Source organism: Chiloscyllium plagiosum, chromosome 1, assembly GCF_004010195.1.
Source record: "Chiloscyllium plagiosum isolate BGI_BamShark_2017 chromosome 1, ASM401019v2, whole genome shotgun sequence".
Classification (NCBI taxonomy): Eukaryota; Metazoa; Chordata; class Chondrichthyes; order Orectolobiformes; family Hemiscylliidae; genus Chiloscyllium; species Chiloscyllium plagiosum.
The window spans coordinates 154,877,414-154,896,444 of NC_057710.1; the positions used below are offsets into that span (position 1 = coordinate 154,877,414).

At 41.5% G+C, this 19,031-nt stretch overlaps 1 protein-coding gene across 1 annotated transcript in view; it reads right to left on the minus strand.

Moving 5' to 3' along the window:
* The window catches only part of LOC122554623 (transmembrane protein 154-like), a 97,305-nt gene extending 86,266 nt beyond the window's left edge, over window positions 1–11,039 (minus strand). Inside the window, exons 1-2 of the mRNA XM_043699947.1 lie at window positions 11,003–11,039; window positions 1,793–1,867 (exon numbers count right to left, since the gene is read on the minus strand). Coding sequence (XP_043555882.1) covers window positions 1,793–1,844 — 52 coding nt within the window. The 5' untranslated portion in view covers window positions 1,845–1,867; window positions 11,003–11,039. The remainder of the gene's footprint in view (window positions 1–1,792; window positions 1,868–11,002) is intronic.
* Window positions 11,040–19,031: the final 7,992 nt, after the last annotated feature.

Consider the following 19,031-nt stretch of genomic DNA (forward strand, 5'->3'; position numbering starts at 1 on the left):
TAGGAAGATTGTATGAGGAAAGGCTGAGGCACTTGGGGCTATTTTCATTGAGAAAAGAAGGTTTAGGGGTGACTTGATAGAGGTGTACAAGATGATTAGGGGTTTAGATAGGGTTCCCATGAGAACCTTTTTCCACGTATGGAGTCAGCTATTACGAGGGAGCATAGCTTTAAATTAAGGGGTGGTAGGTATAGGACAGATGTTAGGGGTAGATTCTTTACTCAGCGAGTCGTGAGTTCATGGAATGCCCTGCCAGTAGCAGTGGTGCTCTCTCCCTCTTTATGGGCAGTTAAACAGGCATTGGATAGGCATATGGAGGATAGTGGGCTAGTGTAGGTTAGGTGGGCTTGGATCGGCGCAACATCGAGGGCCAAAGGGCCTGTACTGTGCTGTATTTTTCTATATTCTAAATTCTATGTTCTATGAAGATGTTGAGGGAGGGTAATAGGCCAGGACAGTCTCTGGCCAGCCAGAAATGCCTTTGTCTACAAGTGAATTTTAAAAAAGCATCTGCCATAAATCTCCCTTTTCTTGAAATTCATTGCTGTATATCCCTCAATATCTTGGGATCTCACAGGATTTGACGGTCTCACCCTTTCTCTTTAAGGGAACATGCCAGTCCTGTACGCTCTACATTTTCTATTTGAATGTATCCCTCTGATCTCAAACAAATATACCTGAAAGTATCTGCTGCCAGCCTACTCTGGCCAAACCATACCTGATCGTTAAACTAAGCCTTCCCCCAGGTTAGAACTTTGACTTTAGGCCCACTCTTGTCCTTCTCCATAACAATCTCGAGTTGAATGGAGATATAATCACTGCCTACAAAATGCTCCCCCTCTGATACTTCAACCACTTGCCAGGCTATGTTACCAAAATACAAGCTTAAAAATCTCTCTTGGATTCATGTTAAAAATTCTGCTCTCTCTAAACCCTTCACACTGTGACCATCCCAGTTAATGTTGGGTAAGTTGAAATCCCGCCCTCACCTTTTTCTTTTTGCACTTCTCTGACGTATATGCACTCCTATTTCTCCCAGTATTTTAGGGTGCCTATCGTATACTTCCAACAATTTGATTCATACTCTCATGTTTTAATTTGCACCCTTAACCCATCTGCTTTGTAAGACTCTATCCAAAGTTAGATATATGAACACCATCCAACCTTGCCAAACTCGCTGCCTTAACTGACCTTTAATTTCTATACCTTCCTGACTCATGTACTGTCTTTTATTTTGACCTTGTAACTCTCCCTGCTGAACTTTCTCTCTGGATTCACCCTCCCCTCAGACAAGTTAGTTTAAACCCTCCCCAACAGCAGTAGTAAACTGTCCCCCAGGGTGCTGGTCCCTTTCCAGTTCAAGTGCAACCCACCCCATCTTACACAGGTCCCACTGCTCCCAAACCCACTCTCAATGTTCCAGAAATCTAAAGCCCTCCTTCCTGCAACATCTCTCCAGCTGGGCATTGACCTGGACTAAGCTCCTAATTCTGTACTCATTAGCACGTGGTACCATAAATAACCCAGAGATTACCAGCTTTGAGGTCCTGTTTTTTTTTAAGTCTACTTCCTGGCTCCCTGAATTCTGGTTGCAGGACCTCAGCCCCTTTTTCTATCTGCTGTTGGTACCGAAGATGTAGCACAATCTGTCCGTTTTTATCTTCCTCCTTCAGGATACCCTGCTGCTGTTTAGTGTGGCACCTGGAGGCACCATATCCAGCTGCAGTCTGTGTCATTGCTGCAGAAATGCCCACCTGTTCCCCTTAGGAATGAATCTTCTATCACTACCAACCTGTCATTCTTCTTGCTCCCCTCTTATGCAGCACACCCATCCATGGTGCCATGAAGTTGGCTCCCAGTGCTTTCCCTGTATAGGATTTAAAAGAGAGGTTTTAGTTTCTGAGCTGGCACAGAATATTGTCATTCAATTTGAATTACCTACAGATTTTTCTCTGCTTTGGGAGATGCGAGATGTGGAGCTGTAATTTCTTGTACAGCTGTTCAATGTAGTTGGCTGCTCTCCCCCACATCATTCAACAACAAAGCATAGAGCTTGAGCAGTGTTCATTTCAATGCACATTAAGCTGCATTCTACTGTCACTACAAAGAAAATCCTCCCAGCCAAACCTGAACACTCTTCTCATTTCCCAGAACAGAAAATGATTAGCTTCTGAAATGATGTCAAAAAAAAGGAAGAAATGAGCAAAAGCAAATGTGTGTCCCTGTGGATCTAAGAATCATTGAATCCCTACAGTGCAGAGAGAAGGCCATTCAGCCCATCGAGTCTGCAATGACCTTCCAAAAAGTATCCCACCCAGACCGACCCCTGTAACCCCACATGGGGTTTTTACCATGGGTAACCCATCTAACCTGCATATCCCTGGACACTATGGACAATGTAGCATTGCCGATCCACCTTACGTACATACCTTTGGACTGTGAGAGAAAATCATACAGTCACAGGGACGATGTACAAACTCCACACAGCCGAAGGCTGGAATTGAACCCGGGTCCCTGGCGCTGTGAGGCAGCAGTGCTGAACACTGTGGCACTGTGCCACCACTAAGTCAGTAGCAATTATAATGAGGAATAAGGAAATGGTAGGGATGTTAAACAAATATGTTGTACCTGCCTTAACAATGGAAACATAAAGAAACAGGAAATAATGGAGATTGAAAGGTCAAATGAGAGTCAGAAACTTAAGTTAGTTACTATTTGTGGACAAAAGTGACTGTGGAAAATAATAGAATTGAAAGGGGACAATCACCTGGACCTGATAGCTGTAGTTAAAAAAGGGTGACTGCTGAGAGAATGAAGACATTTTATTTGATCTTTCAAAATGCCAGTGGATTGGAAGGTAACACCACTATTCTAGTAAGGAGGGAGAACCCCAGACCTGTTAGCCTGACTTCAACTGTGGGAAAATGCTGGAATCCAATATTAAGGATATGGTGGTAGGACACTTAGGAAATGATAATAAGATTAGGCAGACGAAACATGTCTCTATGAAAGAGAAAGTATGCTTTTAGAGGTTGTTTGTTGAGGTAATTGGCACTACAGATATAGGGGAAGCAATGGATATTGTATAGATCATATATTTTTATTTTTCTGTATTTTTGATCTTGAACTAAAATGGGAAAAGGATTATTTTAAGAACTGAGGATTGGTGAAGAACTGCTGTACTCCTCAAAAGTAAGTTATTGGACGTTGATTGTAAGTCCTGTTTATCCTGCTGTTTGTTCAAACAGGTGGGGAGATCTAGTTACAACTGAAGTCTGGCAGCATGTATAAATGGAGCTTCAGCCAATTGGTTAGTGGTGTGTTCTGATGGGTCTGCTCTATGCTGACGAGTTGTCTATAACAAAGTCCAACTGCCTGCCAAAAGACAGGCTCCCAAGGAACTGAACGACCTCTGGGTGTGAATGTTTAAGACGGAAGCCATCAAATCCCAGAAATGGAAGGAGTTGGCCCATTTCTCTGCAGTAAAAACCACCTCGAGCTGGAAGAAAGACAATTTATTTTTCCCACAAGGTTTCCTGTAAGCTGTGGCTTTTTAACCAATGTCCACTTCGAACAATTCCCCTAATCTTATTGACACATCACACTCATCCATCACAGTCACCCTCCACAGACTTCTCAAACCAACATGTTTCTCAGACTCACAGCTCTCTCTCCATGCATTTGAAGACAACACAACTTCAGGGAGAATTAAGGGTGACCCTCCTGTCATAGCCGTCCTGACCACTAAAAGGAGGCGTTTGAAATCACTGGATTTGCAAAGTGCCTGTGCATTGGTGTTGGAAAGTGGAGAATTACCCAGATAACTGCTGAGACAATTGGAGGTCATGTTGCCACAAATGGTTAGTCACGTTGATGAGCTGACATCTGTAAATAAACTGGCACAATGACATCCTATCCCCTTTTTCAATTCTAATTCATGTCTTCTGTCTTCCACAAGTGCTTTCTTAGGCACCCCACTGTGTTGTCTGAGCAACATTTCTGTCTCAGATCTATTGCAGTGCTCCAGCAAGGATCAGCGCAATCTGGAAGACCAGTATCTCATTTTCATCTTGGAGATCCTGCAACACTTCAGGACTCAATACTAAGTTGAATAATGTTAGAACCTGAGCACCTTAGTTTGTGTCCTTTACCCATGTGCCCAGCCCTGCCCCTGTACCCACTACCTCTAATGACATTGGCTGCTTTCAGCAAACCCATTTCCACTTACTTATGGTCCCCATTACTAGCTCGTTTTCCTCCCTGGCTTACCATTATTGGTCTGTTCGCCCGCCTCACTGCCTTTCTGTCCCTCTGGGCTCTGTCTCCACTTATCGCTTACTCCTTCACTCAGCCCTGTCTTCAGCATGCATACCAACCTTTTCCTGGCAACCATCAGTTCTGAAAAAGGGTCACTGGACCTGAAACACTAACTCTGCTTTCTCTCCACAGATGCTGCCAGACCTGCCAAGTTTCTCCAGCAATTCCTGATTTTATTAGAGAGACTGGAAGTCTGCCAGCTGGGAAGGTATGTGGTACCAGGCCACAGCCAGAGTTTGGAGGAGACAGAGGGAGAGAGGGAGCAATATCGGGGAGGGGTTTGTCTGGAGAGATCAGTCTGAGGGGCTATCAGGAGTAGCTGGGGAGGGAGAGGGAGATGGGAGGGATCTTGGGAGGGAAGCCAATTGTGTGAAGGGAGGTGAGAAATCAGAAATCGAGCTAAAAGAGGAGACATGTTGCCTCATCAATTGTCTACAATTGATCACCGTGGACACACTCTCTCACACTGGGAGACAAAATTGCAGTATGTGTTTCACATCAACCCAGTACAAGTCAGAATCTGGAAATGGTGCTGATGCCAGAACTAAAAAAATGCTAACCCATAGCTTTTGGTTCTGTTGCGATGGGATATTCTCGTTTGGAATTCTAGGAGAAGGTTTGGGATACTAACATTTGAGTAGGTATCTCTCCACCCATTTCACAGTCTCCTGTCACCTTCATGGTTGAGATTTATTGGATGGAGATAGTTTGTCCACAGAAGATTGTGATGCCCCTTACGGAGGCTATTCCTCCTGCCTTTGCTGGAGCTTTGCGGACTCTTTTGTCTTCCTCCCCATTGTAACATCCCAGCGAAGTGGGATGACATTATCCAGGGATTAAACTTGAAGAACTATGAGATAAGATCCATTCCAAGACAGACTTTAGTCATTGCTATGGATCAGACTAGACCTCCTCAAAATATTTTGTGAAAGTGGCCTAAATCCTAATGTTTTCTTATTTTAAAGGTAAATATCAAATGCTGAGTTTCAGATAGAATTTGATTGGTCAAACTACTCAACATTAAGCAAAACACAATTTATTCAAATACCACAATTAAAATATAACAAAATAAAGAACAACTTGGAATAACTTAAAACTATTGGAAAACTTAACAGAATAATAGATACAGTAACTATTACTAATTAGTTGTTTCAATATAGTAGCATCCTGTAAGTACACCCCTTGCAAACAGGCAAATTCAAAAATCTGATGTTCTCACATGCAATGCTGCATTAGGAAGAGAAACCTGGGCTTTGAGCTGAAACTGAGAGAGAGGGAAAAGTAGTTTCTACCTCTCCAAGACTCCAGCAGCTTCAGCTGAATCTAAAAACAAAAACAAAAACACTAGAAATCCTGGTCTGTGACCACTGGCCACACCATCCAGGCCACTTCTATTGTTCCAACTTTTAAAAAAAATCTGAAGACCTGATAAGCTGTTCACATTACCACAGACTGCACTGCACTTCTCCTTCAATGTCTCTCTTAAAAGAAACCAGAACAAACTACACCTCTTAAAGCCACAGCATCGTCACATTGAAAGCACTGGATGCTAATGCTTAGTTTTTTCTTAAGTTTAACATTACCCATCAAGTGCAGCCAAACTGTCACCTTATTGTAAATTCAATTGTGACTGTCTTGCTGTCTCCTCCTGTTTGACACCCCTCAGAAAGTCTTGAGGGTGGGCTTGAACTCCTGTCACATGACTCTTCTGTTCCAGTGTGTAAGATCCACCTTTTTTCATTCAGGAGGATTTTTGCCAATTGTGTCATCCTATCCTTGGGGCCAATTCATTATCCTGCTTCCACTCCTATTCTGCCTTTGCCAGAAGGACAAAAACTCTTTGGAAAGAGGCCAATTGACTCAATGTCTGCACCAATCCTCCAAAGAGCAGCCCACCCAGACCAGCCCCTGATTAGATCTCACCTCCCTTTCAGGGTTCATCAAATATCCTCCTGCCTGCAGCTGCCACGCCCTCCTACCAATGGTTATCCTTACCTTACTGTGCCTTCAAGGGGGATTTGTTCTGTGCTGTTTGTCTTGTAGAGAGGTGTTGCCACAGTGGGTGCTGAATATCTGCTACAGAAGCAGTACATTAACAGCTTTGAGCTCTGTGGGGTTCTTTTAAAATTAGACAAAAGAGACATGAGAGGGTGGAGTCAGACTCACACTGACTCAGGGTTTTAGTTGTGCTTTCAGTTCGGGTTTGGAGTTGGCTGTTGAAGCTGATAGATACAGCTCTTTCTCTGTTGCAGCGAAAAGCTTTTGTTCTCTCTCTCTGCTACAAGATTGTTTCTTTCAGTGTTCCTTTCTCCCGGACTGGAAGGGAGATAGCACATGAGGTAAATCTGTTTTGCTGAATTTGCCTTTGCCAGGGGTGTTTTAATGGGATGCTGCTATATTGGAACAGTTGATGATTAGTAGTTAAATAATATATTATTCTTTAAGTACTTCAATAGGGTTAAATGTATGCCAATTATTATTTTTTTGTTTGTATTTTAGCTGTGGTGTAAGAATAAAGTATGATTTGCTTAAAGCTGAGTAGTGGACCAATTGAATCATATCTGGAACAAAGTACCTCACACTTACCTCTAAATAAAATAAAAATTAGGATCTAGGCTATCTCCTTGATACATTTTGAGGGGGTTTAGTCTTGTCCGTAACACCCTTATTATACAGCACATTCTTAGAAAAATTAGAAACTGATTCGGCACTTCATTATTTGACCGGATGGTTATTTTCAATCAGACATTCCCCTCCTGACCTCTATCCGTGTCACAGTCCAAAATGAGCCAAATTATTTAATGAAAATTGAAAACTGATTTTACTTTATGTTCCGATGATTTTTCTCCCATGTTACACAGATCAGGCAAACTGGGGATTTTCTTTCCATTCCTGAGGGTCCAGGGTAATCCTGGAGGATGAGCAACCTTAATAAGACCATAGATGGGAATGTCTGTAATGAGGTATATGACTAGAGCTGTGTGGCAGAAGATTAGAATGCAAAAGATTTCCCTGTTGGAGAGCTTCCAGAATCATTTTTAGCTGCAGAGAGGAGGAAGACTATTTTAGAATCATTTCATTCAAAGTTGATATTTCAGGCAATAATTGTGAAAAGTCTATGGTTGTGAACTCAACCAGTGCTTAGTTTGAGAATCCCTCCAAGTGGCTTTCTCTCCTACAGATTTAACTGAAATTAGGTTCAATTCTCACATAAATGGTATAATTACGAGCCTTTTATTCTCCTCTATGTTCCATACGTGCATCATTGGTTCATTATCCACGTTCCCAGAGGGAACATACTCTTCTTTATCTGATTGGATTAATTTTGACTGTTAGTAAATTTCTTTAGTATCTTCAGTATTTTTACAACAATAACTGAAAGTGTTTGAAACCAAATGGAATGAAAAGAATGTTTTAATGTCCTATTCTTGTTCTCTCCGGTTTCTCACTGAAGTTTCCTGGAGATAAATCTTTAATTTCTGGAGATCCTCAGGAGCGCTGACAGTGCAAAATTTGATTTGGATCCCTACATCACTCTTTCCTAAAACTACTTCCGTGAGCTAACATTTGGTAAACTCTCCCAATTCCTGTTTCTTTTACTTGACATCGATCTTCATTTTTGTCTCTGTAAAGTCCCTTGTGCTAAGTGGTGTATTTATCATTATGATTTCTGAGCTTCTGGAAATAAGCAAGGCAGAAGTTGAAAGAAAGTGCAGAGCTTAGCAATGAAGATATATAACCCGATCTTCCTGGAATTACTTTTGCTGTGACACGATGATGACTTGTTATAGAAATAGAAGAAAGAGTTTGCTGCATATACTGCTTCTATTACCCAATCCAAAACCGGAGTGCTTGTGTTGGGTCTTCGATCTGATTAGCAGGTGTTCAGACCTGTCAGTTACATCCTGAGGAATCTGAGACCAGGCACTCATGGCTTTTGGATGTTGGCTGCCTCTCTTCAATGAAATTTGATTGGGACAGACAGAGGCAATTAAAGTGAAAACTGAAACTATCATTAACACATGTTTTAAAAATGGTTTCAAAAATACATGGAACCTTTCTGCTATTATGGAGAAATTTGGCATTCGCCATGTATAACATCAGTTTTCACAGCAAGAAAATTTTCAATAGTAAATCTTAACCTTAGTATGCCACTAAAATCCAGTCACACTGCCTTCAACAAAGTGCAATTTTTCCAATAGTTTTCACAATGAGACTAAAAACATAAAATGGCAGGTTCTTGTCAATTCAGTGATTAATCAAGTGCATTCTGGGAGCATTTCAATGGTGGGCATTATGGAGAAGTCTGGAATCAATGATAGCAACCTTTGGATTGCCACGTTTAATAGTGTACCTAGGAACTCCGGAAGTTGCTGTCAGTTTCAGAGAATTAACAGTGTCAGACAGTTCTGCTGTCAGTGTAATCACAGAATATGGGGGCATAAAGAACAAAGAACATTACAGCACAGGAACAGGCCCTCTGGCCCTCCAAGCCTGAGCCAATCCAGATCCTCTATCTGAACGTGCTGCCTATTTTCCAAGAATATGTATCCCTCTGCTCCCTGCCCATTTGTGTATCTGTCTGGATACATCTTAAATGTCATTATCGTTCCCACCCCTACCACCTCCGCTGGCAACGTGTTCCAGGCCCCCACCACCCTCTGTGTAAATAATGTTCCATGTTTATATCCCCTAAACCTTTTCCCCTCACTTTGAACTTGTGACCCCTAGTAACTGAGTCCTCTTCTCTGTGAAAAAAGTCAATTTTTTCCAAAAGTCTCAGTCAATTCCAGCCCCGACCCCAGACTCCATTGCCCATCAGATAAAGGAATTAATTGCCCACTGTAGGGCCTCAGTTGGCATCCAGGTGCAGTTATATATCTTCATTGCTAAGCTCTGCACTTTCTTTCAACTTCTGCCTTTCTTATTTCCAGAAGCTCAGAAATCATAATGATAAATACACAACTTAGCACAAGGGACTTTACAGAGACAAAAATGAAATCGATGTCAAGTAAAAGAAACAGGAATTAAGACAGTTTACCAAAACTTAGCTCACATAGTTCCCAGAATTAATCAGAGGAAGGAGGGAAGGCAGTTAGAGTACCGACGCTGCATCCTCGTAGCCAATTACAACCCCATCCTCCACCTTTGAACCTCACTTTTTGGAGGGGGCATTAAATTCAGTTCATTGTACTGCTTTCATGCACATTTGCATTTGCAACATGTAGTTGCTCTGTTTATTAAAGATAGGTTCCAGACGATGGCGACTGTGATCTATCAAGAAACAGGACAGAAATGCAGAGAGTTTGAAGTATATGCCTCTGAGTTGATGCTGGTATGAAAGTGGCTCTGAAGAGATTTCATTTTATGGTGGAGTTATCTGGAGCTTCAAACGCAGGCAGATGCAGAGGTCATTGTGACCACTCATGAACTTTGCCGACAAGATATAAATTTGTTTGATCGGTGCAAAGTTCCAGGGCCAGGCCATGATTTCTGTAGTCACTTAAAGAACTGTGATCAATATTCTTTGAGGTCTGTGTCTGTACCACTTGGCAGATTTTTCTTCCCATAATCCCCATGCGCTTCATCATGCATTAGGTTGAATATTAATGCAGCACTTCTACTTTGCCACTTTCTTTCCCTCTTGACTATTAGGTTTACATAAGCCTTTTTAGTTATTGTGTAACTTATGTTTTGTCAGCAGCTCCAGAAATGGCATTGCCATACTTTTTGTTGGGAAGAAGGTGAGCAGGGAGCCCACCAAAGAAAAGCTAGGCAGGCTGGGCTGCTCTGTGCCAATTCCAGCAATTTCTGCACAATCCTTACTGCAGCTGGAAGTGACTTGATCTCACTTCATAGAACACAGAACCTGACAGCGCAGTACAGGCCCTTCGGCCCTCGATGTTGTGCTGACCTGTCAAACCAATCTGAAGCCCATCTATCCTACACTATTCCACTCTCATCCATGGGCCTACCCAATGACCATTTAAATACCTTTAAAGTTGGTGAGTCTACTACTGTTGCAGGCAGTGCGTTCCATGCCCTTACTACTCTCTGAGTAAAGAAACTACCTCTGACATCTGTCCTATGTCTATCACCCCTCAATTTATGTTCCCTTGTGCTAGCCATCACCATCCAAGGAAAAAGGCTCTCACTGTCCAGCCTATCTAACCCTCTGATTATCTTATATGTCTCTATTAAGTCACCTCTCAACCTTCTTCTCTCTAACGAAAACAGCCTCAAGTCCCTCAGCCTTTCCACGTAAGACCTTCCCTCCAGCAAGAAACAGTTAATTGTGTGCAGAGGGTCTAACATTCAATGTCAGCTGCTGCTGTAAACCCAATGTCATGGATATAAATGTATATCAGGCTGTCTAAACCCTGTGCTGGATAGTTACAGTCCAAAAAAACACAGCAAGTTATGTATGTATGATTTAATACTAAATGAAATATGCCAAGCCAGAGTGATCAACAGCAGTTGGTGCAATATCAGCAAATATATTTGAAGTCCCTGCTGCTCTTAAGCAGAAACAACTGTGAAGAAATATGGCCAAAAGGCCTGAGTCAGCATAAAGCCGAATGCAGAGTTGTGCCATCTCCCCCAAGGCCACCTGCTACTAACATGCACTATAGTGCTGGCACAACAAGAGACATAATTTCAAACCCACACACAAGATTTTACTCACCCTTCACGTCTGAGGAACCTTTCTCAACCTGCTCTCCAATCACCACTGCTTACCGGAACCCCCCCCCCACCCTGCATCACAACACCTGTGTGTCCCAAAACCTGAACAGATATTGCATAAGAATCTGTGAATAGTTCTGCATGGAAACTCATTTGGGAATTTTGAACGATAGAAGCATATTTAAATTCAAGCAGAATTAGTTGTTAATATTTCAGCTATTATATACTTTACTCCAGTGGCTGAAAATTATTTCCAGACTGTTTAATCCATTTCAGCAAGACGAGGGTGTGCTGAATGTATGGAATAAAAATACCTTCTGAGCTGCCAACTGGCTGCAGTGCCTTGGGTTGTCTGCTCTCTGCAGATGTTTTGTTCAAACCTGGACTGACCTCTGGAATCATAAGAAGCCAATGAGGAATTCTAAGGATTTCCCCCCCATTATGAAGGATGCAAGGCATTTCTCTGGAGATATTAGCAGTGATTTAATTACTGATATTAGACACAGAGTATTGGAACTTGACACAGGGAGAAAATATGATACTGGATCCCACTGGCATTCTCCATGCCACAGATGGATGTCTCTGCCTTCTTCATGAGCAAAATGGATGTTTTTCTGCCTTTCAATGCCCAAAGCACAATGCACGTCCCCTTGCATAATTTTGTAAAGAAACACCAGAGGCTTCAGTCTGAAAAAATCTTCTGAATAAAATCATGTTTAAATTCTGCATCCTGAACTCATAAACATCTTAAACTCCAAACTTCCTTCGTCTTTCAGACTCTTTCTTTGAATCATTTAAGTTTATCTTTTTGTGGCCTGAAATAAATGCTGCCACTTTTCTCAGTTCTGCAGCCTTGATGCCAGTTAATTTTTCTGGCCCTGTGTGGCTGTTTCTTGTTTCACGACAGTTCCCATGAACGGTGTTGACTATTTGTTGGCTTACACATTTCAGTTGCTAACTAACTGTTTATGTCTTCTTAAAGTGGTAAAAGTATTTTTAAAAGTAAACTCACTTGTCTTAGAGTCATAGAGTCATAGAGCATGGAAAAAGACCTTCGGTCCAACTTGTCCATGATGACCAGGATTCCTAAACTGAACTAAGCCTATTTGCCAGCATTTGGCCCATATTCCCTTAAACCTTCCCTTTTCATGGGCCTGTCCAAATGTCTTTTAAATGTTGTAATTGTAACCACCTCTACCACTACCTCTGAAAGTTTATTCCATACATGCATTCCTGCTCTGTGTGAAAAATTTGCACCTCAGATCCCTTTTAAATCTTTCCCCTCTCACCTTAAACCTATGCGCTTTAGTTACAGATGCTGTTACCTTTGGAAAAAGACCATGGCTATTCACCTTATCTCCGCCCCTCATGATTTTATGAACTTCTATAAGATCAGCTTTAATCCCCCGATGCTGCAGGGAGAAATGTCCCAGCCTATCCACCCTCTCCTTGTAACACAAGCCCTCCATTCCTGGCAACATCCTGGTCATTTATTTTCTCTACTCTTTCTAGTTGCACAACATTCTTCCTGGAGCAGGGTAATGAGAATTGAACACAGTATTCTAAAAGTGGCCTCACCGATGTCTTGTATAGCTGCAACATGGTGTCCCAACCCCTGTTCTCAATGCTCTGACCAGTAAAGGCATACTTGCCAAACACCTTATACACCACATTGTCTACCTGCAATGCTTTCAAGGAACTATGCACTTGCACCCCTAGGTCTCTCTGTTTAAAAACACTCCCCAGGCACCTAACTGTGTATGTCCTGTCCCGTTCTGCCTTAGCAAAATACAACATCTCGCATCTATCTAAATTAAACTCCATCTGCCATTTCTTGTCCATTAGATAAGCTTTTTCACTGTCCACAATGCCACCAATTTTGGTGTCTTCCGCAAACTTACTAACCATACCTCCTTTATTCTCATCCAAATCTTCATAAGAACAAATTCTGGAACAAATGAATTCTCTCACAATTGTTACCTCGAGGTTTTTCAGTAATGGTGTGCACCTCCAATCACGATGTTGTACTGAACTCTGAGTGGTTGAGATACAATGGTGCTATCAAAGCTCCTTTTTGTGCTGTCTAAGTCTGTATAATTATCAGCGATACAGAATTAAGCTTATCGACTTGCCATTTGTGATAAAAACAGGATTTTAATTCAAATCATCTGTCAGCTATAGGTATATAGGGAATAAAGAATGACTGGAGTAAGATTAGGGCCAATCAAGGCGGTAGTGGGAAGTTGTGCACAGAGTCAGAGGAGATAGGGGAAGTGATAAATGAATACTTTTCATCAGTATTCACACTGGAAAAAGGCAATGTTGTGAAGGAGAATACTGAGATACAGGTTACTAGACTAGATGGAATTGAGGTTCACAAGGAAGAGGTATTAGAAATTCTGGAAAGTGTAAAATAGGTTGGGATTTATCCTGGGATTCTCTGGGAAGCTAGAGAGGAGATTGCCGAGCCTTTGGCTTTGATCTTTATGTTGTCATTGTCTACAGGAATAGTGCCAGAAGACTGGAGGATAGCAAATGTTGTTCCCTTGTTCAAGAAGGAGAGTAGAGACAACCCTGGGAATTATAGACCAGTGAGACTTACCTCAGTTGTGGGTGAAGTATTTGAAAGGGTTATAAGAGGTAGGATTTATAATAATCTCAATAGGAATAAGTTGATTAGGGATAGTCAACACAGTTTTGTGAAGAGGAGGTCATGCCTCACAAATCTTATTGAGTTCTCTGAGAAGGTGACCAAACAGGTGGATGAGGGTAAAGCGGTTGATGTGATGTATGTGGATTTCAGTAAGGTGTTTGATAGAGTTCCTATGGTAGGCTACTGCACAAAATACGGAGGCATGGGATTGAGGGTGATTTAGTGGTTTGGATCAGAAATTGGTTAGCTGAAAGAAGACAGAGAGTGGTAGTTGGTGGGAAATGTTCATCCTGGTATTCAGTTACTAGTGGTGTACCATAAGGATCTGTTTTGGGTTCACTGCTGTTTATTAATTTTATAAATGGCGTAGAAGGATGGGTTAGTAAATTTGCATACAACACTAAGGTTTGTACAGTTGTGGATAGTGCTGAAGGATGTTGTAGGTTACAGAGGGACATAGGTAAGTTGCAGAGCTGGGCTGAGAGGTGGCAAATGGAGTTTAATGCAGAAAAGTGTGACGTGATTCACTTTGGAAGGAGTAATTGGAATACAGAGTACTGGGTGAATGGTAAGATTCTTGGTATTGTGGATGAGTAGACAGATCTCGGTGTCCATGTACATAGATCCCTCTAAACGTTGCCACCCAAGTTGATAGGCCTGTTAAGAAGGCGTATGTTGTGTTAGCTTTTATTAGTAGAGGGATTGAGTTTCAGAACCATGAGGTTATTCTGCAGCTGTACAAAACTCTGGTGCGGTCGCACTTGGAATATTGTGTGCGTTCTGGTCACCACATTATAGGAAGGATGTGGAAGCTTTGGAAAGGGTTCAGAGGAGATTTACGAAGATGTTGCCTGGTATGGAGGGAAGGTCTTATGAGGAAGGGTTGAGGGACTTGAGGCAGTTTTTAAGATAATCAGAGAGTTAGATAGGGTGAACAGGGAGAGCCTTTTTCCTCGGATGGTGATGGCTAGCACGAGGGGACATAGCTTTAAATTAAGGGGTGACAGATATCGGACAGATGCCAGAGGTAGTTTCTTCACTCAGTAATATGGGCGTGGAACGGCCTGCCTGCAACAGTTGTAGACTCACCAATGTTACGGGCATTTAAACGATCATTGGATAGGCATATGGACGAGAATGGAATAGTGTAGGATAGATGGGCTTCAGATTGGTTCCACAGGACAGCGCAACATCGAGGGCCGAAGGGCCTGGACTGTGTAATGTTCTATGTTCTAGCTACAAGGTTTAATAGGTAGATGTGGGAACAATGAACAGTGTTTAAAAGACACTGAGATAAGTACATGAATAGGAAAGGTTTGGAGGGAAATGGGTCAGGAGCAGGCAGATGGGCCGAGTTTAGTTTGGGATTATGTTTGGCATGGACATGGTTGGACCAAAGGGTCTGTTTCTGTGCTGTATGTATGACTCCAAAAAAATAGAGCTGGAAACTTAAGACTGTGTTCCAGACATGTTTCTGTCCACCAACAGCTTAATTCCATACATCTTGGAGTATGTGGCCAAATTATCAATTACAAGGTCCTCAAAAATATATTAAAATTCAGGACCTCTGGTGCAATTATAACCCAACACACTTTTAATTAAAAAGTATAGCAGTCTCACCTAGTTCCAGACCCAACTGTTCAACCTGTCGGCAAGCAAATCCAGGACCAAAAGAAGCTCCGAAAGTCATGGACACTGCAATCCCACTGGAGGCTTAATTTGATTCTGAGTTTAGATCAGTGCGGTGCTGGAAAAGCACAGCAGGTCAGGCAGCATCTGAGGGGCAGGAAAACCGACATTTCGAGCAAAAGCCCTTCATCTCAACTCAGTGCTTGTCTGACTCCCACTGTATCATTTTCTTAAGTGCTAGGGACCGTTCCATTAGCCACCAAAGAACTTGTTTCTGCCGAGGTAATACTTTATACAGGATTGAAATTATGTCTACAAACTAATATCTCTGCAGTGTCAAGCTTGAGGGGACCATAGAGTTTCCCATCTGCACAGCCACTGTCCTTAGGACTCTGACTGTGAGTTGCAATCCAGACGAGGAACTGAGGTTGCTGGCTGTGCCTTGTATAATTCACTGTGGGGTACATGAAGCATTCCTTTATCTCAGTCCACAGTCCATTAGCTGTTAGTTTTACTGCTGGCTATCTTCATTTTTTTTGTTCAATGTTATTATCGGATTACATTCATTCTGTCTTGTTTTTGCCTTGTTTTGATCAGTCCAATGCAGTTTTGCAGTAATGCATTCTTTTATTTTGACTGAATGACAACATCTTTCCTTGATATTAGTCTGCAAGTTGCATAACGTGCTTATGACTTTATATTCTGAATTTACTGCTTATAAAAAGCAAGAGATATCTCTTCAACTGGTCAGTCAGTAAAGCAAATTTCACCATTCCAGGATCTGAATTGTAATGCTGAGCAAATCTGGAAGTATCTCATGTTTTAAGTAAAACACTCCAAAATTACTCACCGAGAAGGCCACCTTTACACTGTGGGTCTGTTCACATTCAATGTAGAGCCAAAGTAGATACAAATTCTGTCAATAGATCCAATTTTTTTGAGTCAAAAATCTATTTATTGCTATTTTGTGACCGGTAGCATCTGTGGTACTCTCCTTGTTCTATATTTTTGTCATTGTTTGTCAATAGTTTATCACTGTTAAATCATGTGACACAAAATTACAATTTATGAAATTAAATGGTTTAAGTTAAAAAAAAGTCACCTGACGAAGGAGCGTCATTCCGAAAGCTAGTGCTTCCAAATAAACCTGTTGGATTATAACCTGGTGTTGTGTGATTTTTAACTTTGTCCACCCCAGTCCAACAGCGGATTCTCCACATCATTAAATAGTTTAGTTAGAGATGATCAGCACTGCTTTCTAACGTGACATGCTGACCAGCAATATATAAAAAAGTTCAGTCAATCATGGCCCTGAGACTGTTGCTGTGTGATTTCAGTGTTTGAACACGATGTGTTATATAAAGTTTCACTGTCCCTTATTGTTATAGAAGTGTTGACACATTTATTTTAACTATGTCATGGCATCAGTTAAAAACAATTACATACAAAAACATAAAGCTTTCTTCTGGTCATGTTGTAACTTTATGGAATACACTTCCCTACACAATAACATTTGAAGTATTATCAATGCAGCAGCACAGCTCAGGTTTAAAATTAATTCAGTTCACTTTTTTGACCTTCATTCTTACATTTAATGACAATCTGTCAAACTCTGAATCCAACATAGCCTTCTAACAAATGCAGACCTGTATTTTAAAAGCTGTACAAAGTGCAGTGCTAAATCTAAATGAGAAAGAATTTGAATGTCAGAACATTTTATCATCCAGTGACTGCTTTCAAGCTTCCCTTGGCTTTGCCTTCTGCCAAGATAATCCCTAACACAGTAACACGTGATATGTGTCTGCCTGTTTGTTTATTAGTGTCCAATTAAAATAATAATTTATTTAATTGTTAGAATGTTGGCCAGTCCAGGTAAGAACTTTAGAATGGTATAACTGACTTTAGAAATATGGACATTGAATTAGGGGTTTCTCTGTACAAATAAATATATGGTAATGAGAAAGGAATGAGGTGAATGAGGTCATATAGCAATTCCTAAGGCAACAGAGAATGAAATATTATGAAAGATTCAGCTACCTGGTTTCCATCAGTCATGTGGCAGTTTTTCATTCTCTAAATGTCAGGTTTGCATAAATGATAATTTTATTACAAGTGAAAGTACATTATACATTTTGTAACTTATATTTATCCATTCGGGGATGTGAATTTTGCTGGTCAAACCAGCATTCATTGCCCATCCCCAGATGCCCTTGAGAAGGTGATGATGCCTTCTTGAACTGCTACAATCCATGTGCTGTGGATTAACTCACAATGCCATTAGGGAAGAGGTCCCAGGATTTTGACCCAGCGACAGTGAAGAAACGGGAATATTTTTCCAAATCAGGATGGTGAGTGGCTTGGAGAATAACCTGCAGGCGGTGATGTCCACATGTATCTGCTGTCTTGTCCTTCTAGATGGCAATGGTAATGGGTTGGAAGGGGCTGTCTGAGGAGCTTTGGTGTTATTCTGAGGGTATCTTATAGATAGTACACACTGCTGCTACTGAGTGTTGGTGGTGGAGGGAGTGGATGTTTGTGGATGTGGTGCTAATCAAGTGGACTGTTTTGTCCTGGATGGTGTCAAGCTTCTTGAGTGTTGTTGACCTGCCCCCGTCCAGGCAGGTGGGGAGTATTCCATCACACTCTTGACTTGTGCCTTGTAGATGGCGGACAGGCTTTGGGGAGTTAGAAATTGAGTTCTTCACTGCAGGATTCTTAGCCTCTGACCTGCCTTTTCAGGCATAGCATGTATAAGGCTGGTCCAGTTCAGTTTTTAAGTCACTGGCAACCTCAGCATGTTGATAGTGGGGGATTCAGTAATGTTAACACCATTGAATAACAAAAGGGCTGAGAGTTAGATAGTCTCTTATTGGTGGTGGTGGTCATTTGTGTGGTGAGAATGCTGCTTACCACTTATCAGCCAAAGCCTGGATATTAACCAGTCTTGCAGTATTTGGACATTAACTGGTTCTATATCTGAGCAGTATATTTATCTGTTTACACATTTCAATTGACAGAATTTAAATTCTTATGTCAGTATACTCTGTCCTCTCCATCATCCTTTACCTATTATCAGTCTATCTGCTTTTCACATTTCTGTCCCTCCTGCTGTCTATTCTTCATTCACAATTTTACTGTATCATCTAATTTCTATCGCAAAGTCTTTGGGAAAACAGGTTTTGACTTGGACTCAGATTTTGGTGCTCAAAGTTGTTCACTTTGCCAGAAGCCTGGCTAACTTTAACTCCCAGATTTCATCTACTGGGTGAACTGCCATCATAAAATTAATTGGTGCCAGGGCAAAAAATGTAGGCAACAGATGACCCTAACAGTCAGTACGAGAACCAGGCTCACTGGCTCAAATGTTAGTCACAGAGCAGAGGATGTTGCAAGAGGAAAGGGGGAACCAAGGCTTAAACTTCCTTTGGACTTCTTCCAGTCCTAAAACTCTTCTTATTGCAGTGACCTGTCAGTAAAAGTTTTGCATTTCCCCCATTCAGGTGTGTGAATATGTTTCAACATGTGTTCAAATTTGCTGCAGGAATGAGTTAACAGGAGTCAGAACATGTCGCTGTGGAAACTAATTAAAGACAACCAATCAAGTGGCTCAGAGGGATTTGCTATGTGGACAGGTGGCCAGTGGTAGAAATGCTTCCAAGATTGGTTATGAGCTACAATCAAGCATGCTGGGAATTTTGGTCAAGCTTGTTTAAACTCCGATCTCGATTAAAACTGCAGCCAGGACCGG